Consider the following 18,500-nt stretch of genomic DNA (forward strand, 5'->3'; position numbering starts at 1 on the left):
TGGTCACTGGTACAGTTACAAGTAGAGTCTCTAAATAAGCTTCGCTTCAAAGTACCGACACTGAGGTCCAAGGGAGAGCAGGAGCGCCATCTTGTGGATGGTGCCGGTTGGGTTCGGAAACAATATGGCGGAAACAGGTAGAAAACCAAAAGTCGTCCGAAAGGGTGTTCGGGTCGGGTGTGTGGCACGTTCACCTTTGGCGGCTATTGCGACAGCCAAGTGAAGCAAGCGTCCATGAATTCTAAAGCTACCCGACAGAGTATGCTTCGACAATAGTCTGTTGCACACCTGACGCTACATGACGTGCCTCAAATATCACTTTTGCCTGAAATAGGGGACCACGTCACTCACCATACAGAGTGAACCGTTTAGACTAGACTAGCAGCGCCATCTAAAGGAGATATTCACGCTACTGAACATGTCGTTTGTAATACCTCCCCTACGATTACAACTTCAGCAACTATAGAAGTCGCAGACACTGTGTTGCCGATTCCCTTACATCGGTACTCTGACCTCCTTCAATCTAGATGGCGTTGACTGTCATTCTCTTTTCCTCCCTGTCCCCCACTCCTTCCTGCTGTCCTCCTCTCCATCTGTTCACATCTGCACGCCGCTCATGGCCGCAGTTGTTTCGCGGCGCGCGTGCAGCCATGGGGATAGCATCACGTTTGGCTGTATTTTCGCTAGGGGGGGGAGTCTCCCCCCCCAGGCACGTACTAGGCGGTGCGGGCGTCGAAACTGTGCCTCGGGTTAGATCAGAAGGTCCTCAGTAAAGATGGCGGATCGCCTTCAAGAAACCGGCTATATTTAATTTTTATACGTTTTACGCAATATACGAGGGTCATTCCTGTTTAATTTCGTTACTAATTAGCTCCTCTTTCACGTAAAATCATTTCATTTTCGTTTTTATTCGTTTTTCTATTAAAAAAAGCCAGTGGTCCCGATACGGAACAACATCCCTTGCACCTTTGTCACGGACAAAGTAGGAACACCCGACATACTTGCACGAAATAAACCCCTAAGCTCAGCTTTGTAAAGAATTACGCAGATCGCAAGCGACACCTCTCCGACGCATTTTTTTTCTTCAGTGGATATATGGCACACGGACGAGTGGCAGCAGGAGGAACATATATTGGACTGGCGGAAGATTCGTAGAGGTGGCGCTGGTCTAGCCGTAGCGAACCTGTCTCGTGAACACATGCCACGAGGCCAACGCAGCTCGCACGCGGTACATACCTTCCAAACCTTTGCAACGGATCGTCTGCTACGCCACGCTCGTCTTTCCCATGGCCGACAAGAACCCTAAGACGGACGCCAATGCATTTAAAACGAGGGTCGCCAAAGGACAGAGCCGTGCCGGGACACCAGAAAGGGTGGCCCCTAGCCGCCCCAGGACTCCTCCGCGAGGTTCCAGAAAGAAAGCCGACGAGAAGAAGCGACGTCAGGAGGAACTAGAGGTGGCGAACGTCCAGGGCAACTTGTACCGCTACTCTCTTTCGTTATCTGACTTTTCACATCACCGACAAGACCCGAAGACGCCGCTCGGTGCCCGAACGGCCGCTGGTGGCAAAAGTGCCTTTCAGCAGTTCAAGACTACAGCGTTTCCAAAGACAGGTGTGTCTCCTAAGCAGGCTGACCAGGCGTACAAGACGGGATATCTTCAACAGACCGCGGCTGCAGGTGGAAAAGATGAGAACCATGCTGATATCAAGGCGCAGCTCCGGGAGGTGAATATTATTGACAGCGTAGGAGCAACTTGTCTCCAGCCTAGGCAGGCGGACTCCTCGTCTACCCGACGTTACCCCTCCCCCCACCTTCAGGAGCTTATATTTTGGAATATAAGCTGGTGACAGTTTATGCTCCAGGCGCGTTTCAACCTTGACAAGTGGGGCGCAAGGCGTTTTCACCTGTTACGTTGTAACTTGTAATTTCATTTAGTGCCCGTCCTGAAGCTCGAGGGATGCAGCATTTCGTAAATTCGTCAACGTTCATAATCGCGGACAGATTGAAACTGGTTCGTGAATGTAATTACGTGTAATGGGTATTTCTTTTACTACACCGAACGTGGGGTATCTAGGGTACCAAAAATTGACCCTTAAATATAGGGAATAGATAAATTGCGTTACTTGTAATCAATTACCTTTTTGAGTAATTTTTCGAGTAATCAGTTACTTTAAAGTCAAAGTAATTTATCGAGTAATCAATTACTTTTCTGAGTAATCGATTACTCAGTAATTGATTACTTTCCCGGCAGAGACTAACTCATCCTTTAGATGTTCTGCCCCAAGTCAAGATCTTGTGCCGTCAGCCTTTGTTCTGGAATTTCAGGGTCTCTCCCTCTAATCTGGTCCTACACCAGTGTTGTGGTACCTTTGTGGTAGCTTTGGAGGTTTAGTGAGTCATGGGGAAGTTCCACGCATGATCTTCGACAGTCGGGTCAACGTCTACCCGGGCGATAACTGCAGTAGACGTACATATTTTTGGGTTATTTCAGCTGTTCCACTGTTGATCTTTCCTTTCTTCTTCTACTTCTTTTTTTTTTTTTTTTTGCTGAGGCACACAAAGACGGGTATAATTTGCGTGAATGCAGAGTAACGACCGGAGTAACGCGTTACTTTTCTACTCGTTACTCAATTACATTTGAAGCCCTGTAATTGGTAACGCTAATCAATTACTTTTTCCGTACAAGTAACGGTAACGGTAATCAATTACTTTTTTCGAGTAACGGGCACAAGTCTGCCCGATTGTCATCTGAGTTTAAGAGATGCGAGGCTGTCCAATGCAGATGTTCGCAATGAAACGTGTGATATTCGCTTAGATCCTTAGTGACACAGATTGGAAGGTCTCCTCCATGGCTGCGGTATGCTGTCTGATGGCATTTTCGTTTCAGCTGGCAAAACAGGACCCCGACGCAGCCGTTCGGCTGCGTGCCCTCTACCCGGACATAGGAGGGCTCGAAGAGCGCAAACAAGAGATGCGCGCGATTAAGGGACGGGTTCCGGACGGGACGCACTCGTCATTGAACAAAGAGTGTCTCGTGGCGCTAATAGTCATCCTCGCTCAAGTTATTGGCGTCGCCCTGTTCATCTATGCATTGCAGAACTTCTTTCGTGAAGACACTGCCAGCACGGTAGCGGGATCGTACGATCGTACGGCCGATCCTAGCGTAAGAAATTGGTTCTTTTGGCGTTGAGTTGGGCAACCACGCGCTCCTCTGAAGCCGCGTAGAGTGCTTGCTTGAATCGTGATAGTGCCAGCGACACCTCCAGATGCCTGCTTACCGATATTGTCGCTGACGATTTCAAACACTGGCTTTCTGGAGCTAGAAGCGCATGGCTGCCCATTTGCATAGAGATTCCATAGCACGGTCTCGCTGAAGCGATCAAGCTGTTTCTATGTGGCGCTGGTGTCTTCAGTTTGTCCATAGACTACGTAAGACATTGTCGAAGGGTCGATTGTCGAGTTCTAGAATCTCCGACCCGTCCAAACGTGTCTAAACGCTCTTTTTCTCATCAAACGTATGCAGCGCGACGAAAACAGCGGCTACGGGCCAGTCTACACGATGTCGGCCAGGCGCCGAAGGACGCATTCCGACCGTGCTCTTAAACGAAGAGGGAAGATGCCCCAGCCTTCCAGATCCACCACGGTGTCGTCGAGATCCAGCAGCTCCGGGACGCATAACCGCACGACGATGTGTGTGTTTCAGTCGCGAAGTGAGGGTCTCGCCGTTAACGGCCGTGCGTACAGTGCCGATAACTTCATGTACGAGTACTGCGACGTTGTCATCTACTGCTGTCTGAACGTGGTCTCAGGATACGGGATCGTTCCTCGGCAGGGCCAGGAGGCTAGCTTCGATAAGTTCCGTGTTACCGCCACGAAAAGCCGTCACGTGAATAGTGTCGGCGCTGCTGTGGGAGGACTCGAAGATGATGCACTTATTCGAAGACTATTTGAAGCTTCCGTGGACGAAGCCCAGGACCACTTTACGAAGGTTGGCGATATAGGTTGAGATATTTACCGACATATATTGAGATGTTTACTGCTCCATTTCTTCTAGCACGCTGTAAACTTGGCCGTCGCCAAAAAGTTCCAACGGATCTACCTCTATTGGCCCATGTCTCCGGGCTTCAAAGTCGACAACGCTGCGGACGCATTCAACAGGGTGCATGCCATTATGTCACGTGCCAATATCAGCATGGGTCTGGTAGTTCGACAGGGCTTCGAGCTCCACGGCTTTTACAGTGTTGCAGCTCAACTGGGCGACTCCCTGGGACATGCGTCTTTGTTGGTCGTCCCCCCATCTTACGTGGCTGGTGACTTTAGGCCTCGAGTGCTTACGTGAGTCTTGTTTGCGTGCTCATATGTTCCTAAAGAAGCATGTAGCGTCTGAAAACAAAAAATGCCGATGGAGGAACAGCCCTAGGACACACATTCGCGCGCAAAAAGTGCAGTGCCTTTTGGGTCCATGGGTCAAAGGCTCGCGGAACTCCTTGCCCCGTCTTCCAGCCTGCACTAGTGACGGCGCACCTTACGGCGCGCCTTCTCGCGGTTGTATTTGGCGCCCCGTCTGACGCACAGCAGCAGACAGGTCGCCACAGGGGTGCCATCCAGTGTGTTACTGCATAGACGAAAGCGTGCTGGGCGAACGCAATGCATTCTGGACAGGTCACAGCAAACGTGTTAGACGGCCGCACGCCACAACACGCCAGAATGATCTTGGAGTTTTTCTTTCTTTCTTCTGCTTTGCTTTTTCTTTTTTTTTTTTGCAAACTAATTTTCTCGGGAAATGCGCGCCTCTCAATGAAATATTTTGCGTGGCAGTTCCTGAAGGCGGTATTTTTATTTTACTTTATATTAGTTGTCTCGAAGAAATACGACATCGAAGAGGAAAAAGGTACAGTGAGTATAAAAAGTATAAAAGTGAAAATAGATTGCACACGGATGTGACAATTACATGGTATATGAAATGTACTTTATCATGTAATTACATTTGTGTAAGCTGTTTTCACTCTTCTGTTCCTGTTTCTGTTTTGCTGTTATGAGAACACATTGGCATGAACATACAGCGAATTTCAGAGATGGCAGTAAGTGGACCAGGAATAAGGCGATTCCATTCGATTCCCATTTTTGGGGTGGGATGGAAGGGTTGGAAAATACATTTGTTCTGCAGTATGGGACGCCGACCCTTTGACCCCTGGTCCACTAGAGATGAGATGTAGTGGGGGGATGGGATATATATGTTGCAAAGTAACGCATTCCGATAGTATATTTTTATGAAAAAGACACACGGATTATTTTTTAATGTCTCACTTCAGTTATGCTGGCTGTGCGTGAGTACTTGCCTAGTATGATGCGGATGGCCTCTGTTTTGAACTGACTAAGTTACAGATAGTGCATATTCAAGCTTAGGTCGAGTTTTGTAGAGAGAAAAACTGCGGTGCTCGAGAAAAATTTATTTATATTTATTTATTTAATATTTATAGGAGGTTACCTGGTTACCGCGTGATATTCCCATATGTTCTACTTCCATGCATCTATGTATCAGCGTGTTTATATAAACCGTAAAACAAGGTTCCCTCTATGCTCCTTTAACGAAATGCAGGTGTAAAAGCATGCCTGTCAACAGCTTTTCTGACTGTGTAGATACTACAACGGGCTGAACATTGCGAAGATGGCGGTTCCTGCGGACATCACTGTGGACGGCGCTGCGACCAAGGTCTGCGTCCTCCTTCCCGGTTGGTCGCTGGTATCCCACGTGACGAACGCCACGTATCCAATCAGACAAACTCAAGCGAGTGTGGGACCTGGTCCAGGAGGACCGACGACTAGAACAGGAGGGCACTGGGCGTCGTACGAGACGTGCCACGCTGTAGAGTCTTGCGCGACGAGGGACAGTTGGCTGTACTTCATGTGGGCCCTCTGCAACGCCACCTGGATCAGTTATCCGACTCCAGATCTCCTCCTGGACTTTATATGTGCTGTTCAACGTCGGACGGGACTCACCTGCTTCGGGTTGTGGGATTCTGACGCTGATGACTTCGCCGATTCTTGCGAAGAAGGCGTCTTCCCTTTAATGGAGGCGGTCTTCGAGATACCTTTGAGGTCTTGCCCCAACAAGACGTGTAACTCTGACGACTTTCCGTGTTGAGAGCTATATATTTCTAGTTCTATTTCTGTTTCTGTTTCTATTTTCTAGTTGTTTGTAGTCTAGTCGTGTTGAGCGAGCATTGATATGTAAGATTGCAATAGGATTCAGAGCATTGGATGGCAGTATATTCAGAAATACAAAACTCCACGGACGCTGGCCAGACGTATCGCTTTGGTTCATTTAATGGTTTTAATGACAGACGTTATACGCCAATGCTTGATTAAACAACGCTAAGTTCGCAGCGGCGATGCTCTTGTGGGATTGGTCCGTTAGAGGAGCATTGAATCGACCCAACCCTCCCATCGGATACCAGTTGCGTTAGCGTAATGCGCGTAAGGTTAACGAACCGTATTTTCGTTACCGTTTCCATTTTCGTTGCTGCAAGATTATCCGCTTCTGATACTGGTGCCCTTTCAATTGCGTTTCCGTCACGTTTCTATTTTCGGTAATGGAACGGCTGGCTTTGTTTTGCCCAAGAGCTGCTTTAGTGTCACGCGTATACACACTACACAAGTAATTTTACGCCGTTGGGATGCGCACATCTTCAGTCCCTCAACACAACTCGACCAGCAACTCAAAGATGGGCGTAACCTTCATCAATGTCTCATTCATATAAGCGGACACTCTCGTTAGTAAACAATACTGCCATAGCCAAGGTGAAACGGAAGAAAAAGTACAAAAACCGACAAATAAAAATCGTAGGCTTTCATCCTCGTGCTGTGGCGGAGTAGAGTCTGTCATGTGTTGATGTCATGGAGGACTGCGATGAACCAGTGTTTGAGATCCAATACTGCGCTTCCGCGTTTCCGCGTTGTCGTGTTGTATTTAGAGCATTACAGGGAATGGAGTCATCCAAAGACAAATGTCATCGCACAGCAGGAATAGCCATTACCAGATTTCAATACCGGACGATAATTTCAGTGCGTTTCCGGCAACGGAGAACCGTTGTATGCGTTTCCCTTATCGTTACCGTCTCTAATTTCGGTAATACATATACCGTTTCGGTTCCCGTTGCCATTACCGTTCCCTGGCTAGAAGGAATCAAAGGCTTATGCTATCGCATTTCATTTGTTTCCTTCCTTCCTTCCTTCGTTCCCTCCCAAAGCAGTGCAGTCGACGTCATCCCCATCGGCCTCATAGTCTCCTTATTGTTCTTCCTTCCTTCCTCTTTCCCCCCCCCCCCTGCCTATGCAGTGCAGTCGACCGGTCACCTTGCTCTCGCGCCGTGGCGGACAAGTAAAGGTGTCCGGATGGATCTGACATGACAACACGCAGGGAACAACACCACCAAAAAAAGAGAGGGATCGCGTGATAGTTCAGGATACTACGGCTACTATGTTCATATTACGCAGTAAAAAAAGAATGTTTGTTCCACGTGTCTTTCATGCTACTTTAACGTGCAAACGTGGTCTGCTTATTATACCGTATTATCTCTATGCCGTTTCATCACGCAGGGAAGCAACTCTTGCTATGAGCGACGTGTGCAGGGGAACGTGGAGCGAGGGCAGCAGTAACCAGTGGCGGACAGGGTCAGAATTCGAAGGCACAGAAAGGGTAAGCCTCTGCCGCTCTTAGTGTTTTTACGGTGCAGAACCAAATGTTGTTTTTCGAGGTCTATTATGTGCGTGGAGAATAAAGGGTCGGGTTTTTTTTTAAATTCCGTGTTAGCGCCGCGAAGCAACTGTGGCTATGAGCGGCGTACAGACGTGGACAGATGGAGAGAGGACGGCAGGAAGGAGTGGGGACAGGAGGGGTTAGTATGCGTCCTGGGGCGACTTCAGGGAGAACTGTGCAGACATTCGTCTGGATGGTCTTCGGAAAACCCCAGGAAACCCTCAGACAGCACAGCCGGTGACAGGATTCGAACCCTTGTCACCGCCTCCCAGTCTCGGCGTGGAAAGCGATCATCCTATAACCACTATGCCACGGGAGCTGGTGGGGCGGGTTCTGTTGAGCAACTGTGGGTAACTTTACTTCGATATGAATCACTCTTATTTTAAAGCGGCACCAGTTAGGTGCAGACCTCCTACTGCTACTTCCGTGGTCCGCGTGCTCCGCAAAAAACGGCTATACTCGGAACGAACCGGATTCGGAGCGGCGTGTTGGCGATTGCGCGTAGTTTGGCAACGCAGGAGGTTGTGCAATGTCGTTGAAGGTCCAGCGTAGGTAAGCGCCTTGTGGCGGGAAAAGCTGACGGTGGCGATGTTATCAGATAGAAAGTCCGAACCGAGAATGACGTCGTAACAACCAGCAGGAAGAACGAGGGACACAGCCGGGTAACAGACGCTTAGTAAGTCGGGCGGTGCATAACTGCGACAGGCAAAATAGGTTCGCTGGCGACATTACTCACTAGGGGATTGGTGAAAGGAGTAGTCACTGTGTGTGACAACAGGGAGAGCAGCACCGGTGTCGACCAAAACAAGAACGGCACGATAGCAGTTGATGTTGTGAGGCTGGAACGCATAGAAAGGACAAATACATACGAAGCCTCAAGTGCCTAAGAAATTAATGATGAAACAAGGGAGGTCACTGAAAAAGTTAGCGAACTGTAGGACTCGAGCCCACATCTTACAGATGCTGCTTGCGCGGCTTCCGTCGTATGAATGTGTCAATGAGTGAGAAAACATGTAAGAGTGAAAGTGCAATGAGTGAGTGTATGTGTTTGTCCCTTCAGATGACGCGCACCCTTGCAAATCACTGGGTAGGTGTGTTAGCTTAGCTCAGTTGGTAAGAGGTAAGTTGGTCCGTCGAAATCAATAGCCATAACATTGAGGAGTTTCAGTCTCTGACAACGTCGCACCATTTCAACGATCACAATGCAATAGTTATCACGCGGATATATAAACATTTTCTGTACGAACTTTAGCCCGTCCTCACTCAACCACACGCAGATGACGCTGGAATTCGCGTTACGGGAGTCGAATTTTTATTTTTATATTTTGCCAAAAATTGGGAAAATAGCGAGTCTAACCAGCTTTTTGTGTTTTCCAGGGCCAAGAATCGAAGTTCGTTTGGTGCCGTGTGATGCGAAAGTAAACACTTCTCAAGATTGCTGCCAAGCAACAGGTCACCGAAACTAACAAATAAATTCAACAAAACTCACAGACAAATAAATTCATTTTCAACTGGTTTCAATTCACACTTTCCCTCTGACTTAGTGCGAAGAAGGATTTCTTTTTACTCCAAAAAAGCTTCAAGAGTACTGAGACTCGAGACAATCCCGCTTTGGAGCTACAAGTAAAGGTAAGTAGGTAACAAGGAAGTAAGTAGGTATAAGTATTTACACTTGCCGAAAGTCTGTTGCTATTAGACAGAGATTAAACCTTCCGACATGATAATAAAACTACGTAGACTCCTTTTCGGGACAATCGCCAGAATTCTCATGAAAGTAACCATAAAGAATTCGTTGTTTGACCTCTAACGTGGCCTTGTATCGGTTCTGGACGCCTTAATTTTGACAATTGGCACCAAAGGCAAAAGGGCTTACCTTTTTTGCCAAAAAATGAAAGTCCTCAAATCGAGCCGAAAGTAACCACAGGTAACCAGCAGGAACTGCCCCTTAATTTCAGCAGGTAAGTGAGTTCGAAATCAGACCTTCGAATTTCGGCCTGAGAAAGCACCAACGCTTAGATTTTTTTTTTTTTTTTTTCATTTTCGGCGAAAAAATAAAAGTGCTCCGATCGAGCCGAAATTGAGCTCAGATAATCAGCAGGAACTGCCCTTTAATTTCAGCAGGTAAGTGGGCTCGAAATCAGACCTTCGCCCTCACCTTCACCTGCTTCAAAGAAACAAGACTTATATGTTATCGTATACACCTAGTTGCATGGAGAGGGCGCACAGCGCTTTCAGTGGCGAGTCTCTCACCCTGAAGGAAGGAAATCACGTTCTATATGACCTTAATAAGGATTGGTAATGAGGAAAAACTTAATAAAAAGAGGGTGTGGGAACTACAGAATATACGGAGTACGCGGCTGCCGTACTATGGTCTCGAATAAGAATTGTCAGTTGCTCTCTGTAGATAAATCGTGTAAATTAGAAGAAAAAGCCCCGCTTGGGCGTTCAGGAGGCTATGTAGCGAGCGCCATCTGTTATGCCAAGAATTAAGTTTCGCGATAGAGGCAAGGGGTTGCGTTGATAAGCCTCAGTTGATAAGGAATTTGTGACACGGTTTCGCTCGTGGGTGGGTAGCTCAGTGGGTTCGACGTTTCCTTTCTGCACAGAAAGACCCTGGTTCGAAACAGGATCTCTCTGAGTAAGGTTCGGGGGGTAGAAGCTGGTTAAATGTGAGGGTTAGATGTAAAGGAGGGTTAATGGGGAAGCCTAGGAGAGGGTGGGTCCGATAGGAGGAGGTCTGGCGGGAGTGCTCGCGAGGAGGCCCCGGGGGTGTGTTACGTGACCCTCGGGGCCACCGATGACCGGGTCCCCCCCCCCCCGGTTAGTTGCCTCATCCGGTAACTGACGCGGCGTCATTTCAGGGATTCTCACCACGGTTATGAAACCTGGTCGGCTCTTTCTTTCGCTGCAAAACCAGAAGAGACTGGACGCCTAAAAGGACCAGACGACCGTTGTCTCCAGAGAAGCTTGCGAGAGCCGAATTCCAACATATCTTGGACAGAAGCATCGCTCGTCCTTCCCCTGGAAGTACTTTCGCTGGGCGTTTTGCTCAGCCTGACCACCAGATGGGACCACTTGCACCACGACATAGCTGGTCTATTGCCACATTCTTCTGGCCATCCACAGATTTACGCGTTGGCCAGGGGCGGACCCCAATATCGGACTTTCATCGCTATGAGGTATCTTTGTTCTGTGTCCCTCCCACTGTTACAACCGATCGTGACCCACAGTCCGAGGTGAACCCCCTTCACACCCTTTCCTCCTAAGTTTCCTCTGGTTGGACGTTTCCACCGCCAGCTCAAGGCTACCATCGTGGCTCACGAAAATTCCGCCTCACTGTTCTTCATCCACCTTTGTCCTTGTGGCCACCTCTGCATCTGCCACCGTTCTCCTCCAGCGATCCCGTGCTTTGGTTCTGACAAGTTGGTCACACACCATTGACCTCGGATTGGGACGTCAATTCACCTGGATTTTCACTGATCGACCCGAAACGGAGCACAGATGATCAGCAGGAAAGTTGGTTCGAAATCAGACCTTCGAAGTTTGGCCGTAGTAAACACCAAGGGGTTACCTTTTTTTTTCTTCATTTTTGGCGAAAAAATAAAAGTGCTCCGATCGAGCTAAAAATGCGCACAGATACTCAGCAGGAATCGCCCTTTAATTTTAGCCCAAAATTTGTGCAGAAATAGGACTTTCGATTTTTGACCCGAAAAAACCCCAAGGGGTTAGGCTTACCTTTTTTTTAAGCCAAAAAATAAAAGTGCTCAGATCGAGCTGAAAATGCGCACAGATACTCAGCAGGAATCGCCCTTTAATTTTAGCCCAAAATTTGTGCAGAAATAGGACTTTCGATTTTTGACCCGAAAAAACCCCAAGGGGTTAGGCTTACCTTTTTTTCCGGCCAAAAAATAAAAGTGCTCAGATCGAGCTGAAAATGCGCACAGATACTCAGCAGGAATCGCCCTTTAATTTTAGCCCAAAATTTGTGCAGAAATAGGACTTTCGATTTTTGACCCGAAAAAACCCCAAGGGGTTAGGCTTACCTTTTTTTTAAGCCAAAAAATAAAAGTGCTCAGATCGAGCTAAAAATGCGCACAGATACTCAGCAGGAATCGCCCTTTAATTTTAGCCCAAAATTTGTGCAGAAATAGGACTTTCGATTTTTGACCCGAAAAAACCCCAAGGGGTTAGGCTTACCTTTTTTTCCGGCCAAAAAATAAAACTGCTCAGATCGAGCTGAAAATGCGCACAGATACTCAGCAGGAATCGCCCTTTAATTTTAGCCCAAAATTTGTGCAGAAATAGGACTTTCGATTTTTGACCCGAAAAAACCCCAAGGGGTTAGGCTTACCTTTTTTTCCGGCCAAAAAATAAAAGTGCTCAGATCGAGCTGAAAATGCGCACAGATACTCAGCAGGAATCGCCCTTTAATTTTAGCCCAAAATTTGTGCAGAAATAGGACTTTCGATTTTTGACCCGAAAAAACCCCAAGGGGTTAGGCTTACCTTTTTTTCCGGCCAAAAAATAAAAGTGCTCAGATCGAGCTGAAAATGCGCACAGATACTCAGCAGGAATCGCCCTTTAATTTTAGCCCAAAATTTGTGCAGAAATAGGACTTTCGATTTTTGACCCGAAAAAACCCCAAGGGGTTAGGCTTACCTTTTTTTCCGGCCAAAAAATAAAAGTGCTCAGATCGAGCTGAAAATGCGCACAGATACTCAGCAGGAATCGCCCTTTAATTTTAGCCCAAAATTTGTGCAGAAATAGGACTTTCGATTTTTGACCCGAAAAAACCCCAAGGGGTTAGGCTTACCTTTTTTTCCGGCCAAAAAATAAAAGTGCTCAGATCGAGCTGAAAATGCGCACAGATACTCAGCAGGAATCGCCCTTTAATTTTAGCCCAAAATTTGTGCAGAAATAGGACTTTCGATTTTTGACCCGAAAAAACCCCAAGGGGTTAGGCTTACCTTTTTTTCCGGCCAAAAAATAAAAGTGCTCAGATCGAGCTGAAAATGCGCACAGATACTCAGCAGGAATCGCCCTTTAATTTTAGCCCAAAATTTGTGCAGAAATAGGACTTTCGATTTTTGACCCGAAAAAACCCCAAGGGGTTAGGCTTACCTTTTTTTCCGGCCAAAAAATAAAAGTGCTCAGATCGAGCTGAAAATGCGCACAGATACTCAGCAGGAATCGCCCTTTAATTTTAGCCCAAAATTTGTGCAGAAATAGGACTTTCGATTTTTGACCCGAAAAAACCCCAAGGGGCTTACCTTTTTTTCCGGCCAAAAAATAAAAGTGCTCAGATCGAGCTGAAAATGCGCACAGATACTCAGCAGGAATCGCCCTTTAATTTTAGCCCAAAATTTGTGCAGAAATAGGACTTTCGATTTTTGACCCGAAAAAACCCCAAGGGGTTAGGCTTACCTTTTTTTCCGGCCAAAAAATAAAAGTGCTCAGATCGAGCTGAAAATGCGCACAGATACTCAGCAGGAATCGCCCTTTAATTTTAGCCCAAAATTTGTGCAGAAATAGGACTTTCGATTTTTGACCCGAAAAAACCCCAAGGGGCTTACCTTTTTTTCCGGCCAAAAAATAAAAGTGCTCAGATCGAGCTGAAAATGCGCACAGATACTCAGCAGGAATCGCCCTTTAATTTTAGCCCAAAATTTGTGCAGAAATAGGACTTTCGATTTTTGACCCGAAAAAACCCCAAGGGGTTAGGCTTACCTTTTTTTCCGGCCAAAAAATAAAAGTGCTCAGATCGAGCTGAAAATGCGCACAGATACTCAGCAGGAATCGCCCTTTAATTTTAGCCCAAAATTTGTGCAGAAATAGGACTTTCGATTTTTGACCCGAAAAAACCCCAAGGGGTTAGGCTTACCTTTTTTTCCGGCCAAAAAATAAAAGTGCTCAGATCGAGCTGAAAATGCGCACAGATACTCAGCAGGAATCGCCCTTTAATTTTAGCCCAAAATTTGTGCAGAAATAGGACTTTCGATTTTTGACCCGAAAGAACCCCAAGGGGTTAGGCTTACCTTTTTTTTAAGCCAAAAAATAAAAGTGCTCAGATCGAGCTGAAAATGCGCACAGATACTCAGCAGGAATCGCCCTTTAATTTTAGCCCAAAATTTGTGCAGAAATAGGACTTTCGATTTTTGACCCGAAAAAACCCCAAGGGGTTAGGCTTACCTTTTTTTCCGGCCAAAAAATAAAAGTGCTCAGATCGAGCTGAAAATGCGCACAGATACTCAGCAGGAATCGCCCTTTAATTTTAGCCCAAAATTTGTGCAGAAATAGGACTTTCGATTTTTGACCCGAAAAAACCCCATGGGGTTAGGCTTACCTTTTTTTCCGGCCAAAAAATAAAAGTGCTCAGATCGAGCTAAAAATGCGCACAGATACTCAGCAGGAATCGCCCTTTAATTTTAGCCCAAAATTTGTGCAGAAATAGGACTTTCGATTTTTGACCCGAAAAAACCCCAAGGGGTTAGGCTTACCTTTTTTTCCGGCCAAAAAATAAAAGTGCTCAGATCGAGCTGAAAATGCGCACAGATACTCAGCAGGAATCGCCCTTTAATTTTAGCCCAAAATTTGTGCAGAAATAGGACTTTCGATTTTTGACCCGAAAAAACCCCATGGGGTTAGGCTTACCTTTTTTTCCGGCCAAAAAATAAAAGTGCTCAGATCGAGCTAAAAATGCGCACAGACACTCAGCAGGAATCGCCCTTTAATTTTAGCCCAAAATTTGTGCAGAAATAGGACTTTCGATTTTTGACCCGAAAAAACCCCAAGGGGTTAGGCTTACCTTTTTTTCCGGCCAAAAAATAAAAGTGCTCAGATCGAGCTGAAAATGCGCACAGATACTCAGCAGGAATCGCCCTTTAATTTTAGCCCAAAATTTGTGCAGAAATAGGACTTTCGATTTTTGACCCGAAAAAACCCCAAGGGGTTAGGCTTACCTTTTTTTCCGGCCAAAAAATAAAAGTGCTCAGATCGAGCTGAAAATGCGCACAGATACTCAGCAGGAATCGCCCTTTAATTTTAGCCCAAAATTTGTGCAGAAATAGGACTTTCGATTTTTGACCCGAAAAAACCCCAAGGGGTTAGGCTTACCTTTTTTTCCGGCCAAAAAATAAAAGTGCTCAGATCGAGCTGAAAATGCGCACAGATACTCAGCAGGAATCGCCCTTTAATTTTAGCCCAAAATTTGTGCAGAAATAGGACTTTCGATTTTTGACCCGAAAAAACCCCAAGGGGTTAGGCTTACCTTTTTTTCCGGCCAAAAAATAAAAGTGCTCAGATCGAGCTGAAAATGCGCACAGATACTCAGCAGGAATCGCCCTTTAATTTTAGCCCAAAATTTGTGCAGAAATAGGACTTTCGATTTTTGACCCGAAAAAACCCCAAGGGGTTAGGCTTACCTTTTTTTCCGGCCAAAAAATAAAAGTGCTCAGATCGAGCTGAAAATGCGCACAGATACTCAGCAGGAATCGCCCTTTAATTTTAGCCCAAAATTTGTGCAGAAATAGGACTTTCGATTTTTGACCCGAAAAAACCCCAAGGGGTTAGGCTTACCTTTTTTTCCGGCCAAAAAATAAAAGTGCTCAGATCGAGCTAAAAATGCGCACAGACACTCAGCAGGAATCGCCCTTTAATTTTAGCCCAAAATTTGTGCAGAAATAGGACTTTCGATTTTTGACCCGAAAAAACCCCAAGGGGTTAGGCTTACCTTTTTTTCCGGCCAAAAAATAAAAGTGCTCAGATCGAGCTGAAAATGCGCACAGACACTCAGCAGGAATCGCCCTTTAATTTTAGCCCAAAATTTGTGCAGAAATAGGACTTTCGATTTTTGACCCGAAAAAACCCCAAGGGGTTAGGCTTACCTTTTTTTCCGGCCAAAAAATAAAAGTGCTCAGATCGAGCTGAAAATGCGCACAGATACTCAGCAGGAATCGCCCTTTAATTTTAGCCCAAAATTTGTGCAGAAATAGGACTTTCGATTTTTGACCCGAAAAAACCCCAAGGGGTTAGGCTTACCTTTTTTTCCGGCCAAAAAATAAAAGTGCTCAGATCGAGCTGAAAATGCGCACAGATACTCAGCAGGAATCGCCCTTTAATTTTAGCCCAAAATTTGTGCAGAAATAGGACTTTCGATTTTTGACCCGAAAAAACCCCAAGGGGTTAGGCTTACCTTTTTTTCCGGCCAAAAAATAAAAGTGCTCAGATCGAGCTGAAAATGCGCACAGATACTCAGCAGGAATCGCCCTTTAATTTTAGCCCAAAATTTGTGCAGAAATAGGACTTTCGATTTTTGACCCGAAAAAACCCCAAGGGGTTAGGCTTACCTTTTTTTCCGGCCAAAAAATAAAAGTGCTCAGATCGAGCTGAAAATGCGCACAGATACTCAGCAGGAATCGCCCTTTAATTTTAGCCCAAAATTTGTGCAGAAATAGGACTTTCGATTTTTGACCCGAAAAAACCCCAAGGGGTTAGGCTTACCTTTTTTTCCGGCCAAAAAATAAAAGTGCTCAGATCGAGCTGAAAATGCGCACAGATACTCAGCAGGAATCGCCCTTTAATTTTAGCCCAAAATTTGTGCAGAAATAGGACTTTCGATTTTTGACCCGAAAAAACCCCAAGGGGTTAGGCTTACCTTTTTTTCCGGCCAAAAAATAAAAGTGCTCAGATCGAGCTGAAAATGCGCACAGATACTCAGCAGGAATCGCCCTTTAATTTTAGCCCAAAATTTGTGCAGAAATAGGACTTTCGATTTTTGACCCGAAAAAACCCCAAGGGGTTAGGCTTACCTTTTTTTCCGGCCAAAAAATAAAAGTGCTCAGATCGAGCTGAAAATGCGCACAGATACTCAGCAGGAATCGCCCTTTAATTTTAGCCCAAAATTTGTGCAGAAATAGGACTTTCGATTTTTGACCCGAAAAAACCCCAAGGGGTTAGGCTTACCTTTTTTTCCGGCCAAAAAATAAAAGTGCTCAGATCGAGCTGAAAATGCGCACAGATACTCAGCAGGAATCGCCCTTTAATTTTAGCCCAAAATTTGTGCAGAAATAGGACTTTCGATTTTTGACCCGAAAAAACCCCAAGGGGTTAGGCTTACCTTTTTTTCCGGCCAAAAAATAAAAGTGCTCAGATCGAGCTGAAAATGCGCACAGATACTCAGCAGGAATCGCCCTTTAATTTTAGCCCAAAATTTGTGCAGAAATAGGACTTTCGATTTTTGACCCGAAAAAACCCCAAGGGGTTAGGCTTACCTTTTTTTCCGGCCAAAAAATAAAAGTGCTCAGATCGAGCTGAAAATGCGCACAGATACTCAGCAGGAATCGCCCTTTAATTTTAGCCCAAAATTTGTGCAGAAATAGGACTTTCGATTTTTGACCCGAAAAAACCCCAAGGGCTTACCTTTTTTTCCGGCCAAAAAATAAAAGTGCTCAGATCGAGCTGAAAATGCGCACAGATACTCAGCAGGAATCGCCCTTTAATTTTAGCCCAAAATTTGTGCAGAAATAGGACTTTCGATTTTTGACCCGAAAAAACCCCAAGGGGTTACCTTTTTTTCCGGCCAAAAAATAAAAGTGCTCAGATCGAGCTGAAAATGCGCACAGATACTCAGCAGGAATCGCCCTTTAATTTTAGCCCAAAATTTGTGCAGAAATAGGACTTTCGATTTTTGACCCGAAAAAACCCCAAGGGGTTAGGCTTACCTTTTTTTCCGGCCAAAAAATAAAAGTGCTCAGATCGAGCTGAAAATGCGCACAGATACTCAGCAGGAATCGCCCTTTAATTTTAGCCCAAAATTTGTGCAGAAATAGGACTTTCGATTTTTGACCCGAAAAAACCCCAAGGGGTTAGGCTTACCTTTTTTTCCGGCCAAAAAATAAAAGTGCTCAGATCGAGCTGAAAATGCGCACAGATACTCAGCAGGAATCGCCCTTTAATTTTAGCCCAAAATTTGTGCAGAAATAGGACTTTCGATTTTTGACCCGAAAAAACCCCAAGGGGTTAGGCTTACCTTTTTTTCCGGCCAAAAAATAAAAGTGCTCAGATCGAGCTGAAAATGCGCACAGATACTCAGCAGGAATCGCCCTTTAATTTTAGCCCAAAATTTGTGCAGAAATAGGACTTTCGATTTTTGACCCGAAAAAACCCCAAGGGGTTAGGCTTACCTTTTTTTCCGGCCAAAAAATAAAAGTGCTCAGATCGAGCTGAAAATGCGCACAGATACTCAGCAGGAATCGCCCTTTAATTTTAGCCCAAAATTTGTGCAGAAATAGGACTTTCGATTTTTGACCCGAAAAAACCCCAAGGGGTTAGGCTTACCTTTTTTTCCGGCCAAAAAATAAAAGTGCTCAGATCGAGCTGAAAATGCGCACAGATACTCAGCAGGAATCGCCCTTTAATTTTAGCCCAAAATTTGTGCAGAAATAGGACTTTCGATTTTTGACCCGAAAAAACCCCAAGGGGTTAGGCTTACCTTTTTTTCCGGCCAAAAAATAAAAGTGCTCAGATCGAGCTGAAAATGCGCACAGATACTCAGCAGGAATCGCCCTTTAATTTTAGCCCAAAATTTGTGCAGAAATAGGACTTTCGATTTTTGACCCGAAAAAACCCCAAGGGGTTAGGCTTACCTTTTTTTCCGGCCAAAAAATAAAAGTGCTCAGATCGAGCTGAAAATGCGCACAGATACTCAGCAGGAATCGCCCTTTAATTTTAGCCCAAAATT

General features: G+C 45.7%; 1 protein-coding gene across 2 annotated transcripts; it reads left to right on the plus strand.

Annotated features, from left to right (window-relative positions):
- The first annotated feature begins 192 nt into the window (after window positions 1-192).
- LOC135398303 (uncharacterized) lies at window positions 193-6,306 on the plus strand. 2 transcript variants are annotated; one of them, XM_064629721.1, is made up of 5 exons: window positions 193-1,727; window positions 2,891-3,166; window positions 3,527-3,991; window positions 4,058-4,338; window positions 5,644-6,306. In XM_064629721.1, the coding sequence occupies exons 1-5, from the start codon at window positions 1,287-1,289 to the stop codon at window positions 6,146-6,148; spliced, it is 1,968 nt and encodes a 655-aa protein (XP_064485791.1). In that variant the 5' UTR covers window positions 193-1,286; the 3' UTR covers window positions 6,149-6,306. The 2 variants fall into 2 exon arrangements, with proteins under 2 accessions (XP_064485791.1, XP_064485792.1); XM_064629722.1 differs by lacking the exon at window positions 2,891-3,166 and having other exon boundaries at window positions 194-1,727.
- The last annotated feature ends 12,194 nt before the right edge of the window (window positions 6,307-18,500 follow it).

Source organism: Ornithodoros turicata, chromosome 6 (assembly GCF_037126465.1).
Source record: "Ornithodoros turicata isolate Travis chromosome 6, ASM3712646v1, whole genome shotgun sequence".
In the NCBI taxonomy this organism is placed as follows: domain Eukaryota; kingdom Metazoa; phylum Arthropoda; class Arachnida; order Ixodida; family Argasidae; genus Ornithodoros; species Ornithodoros turicata.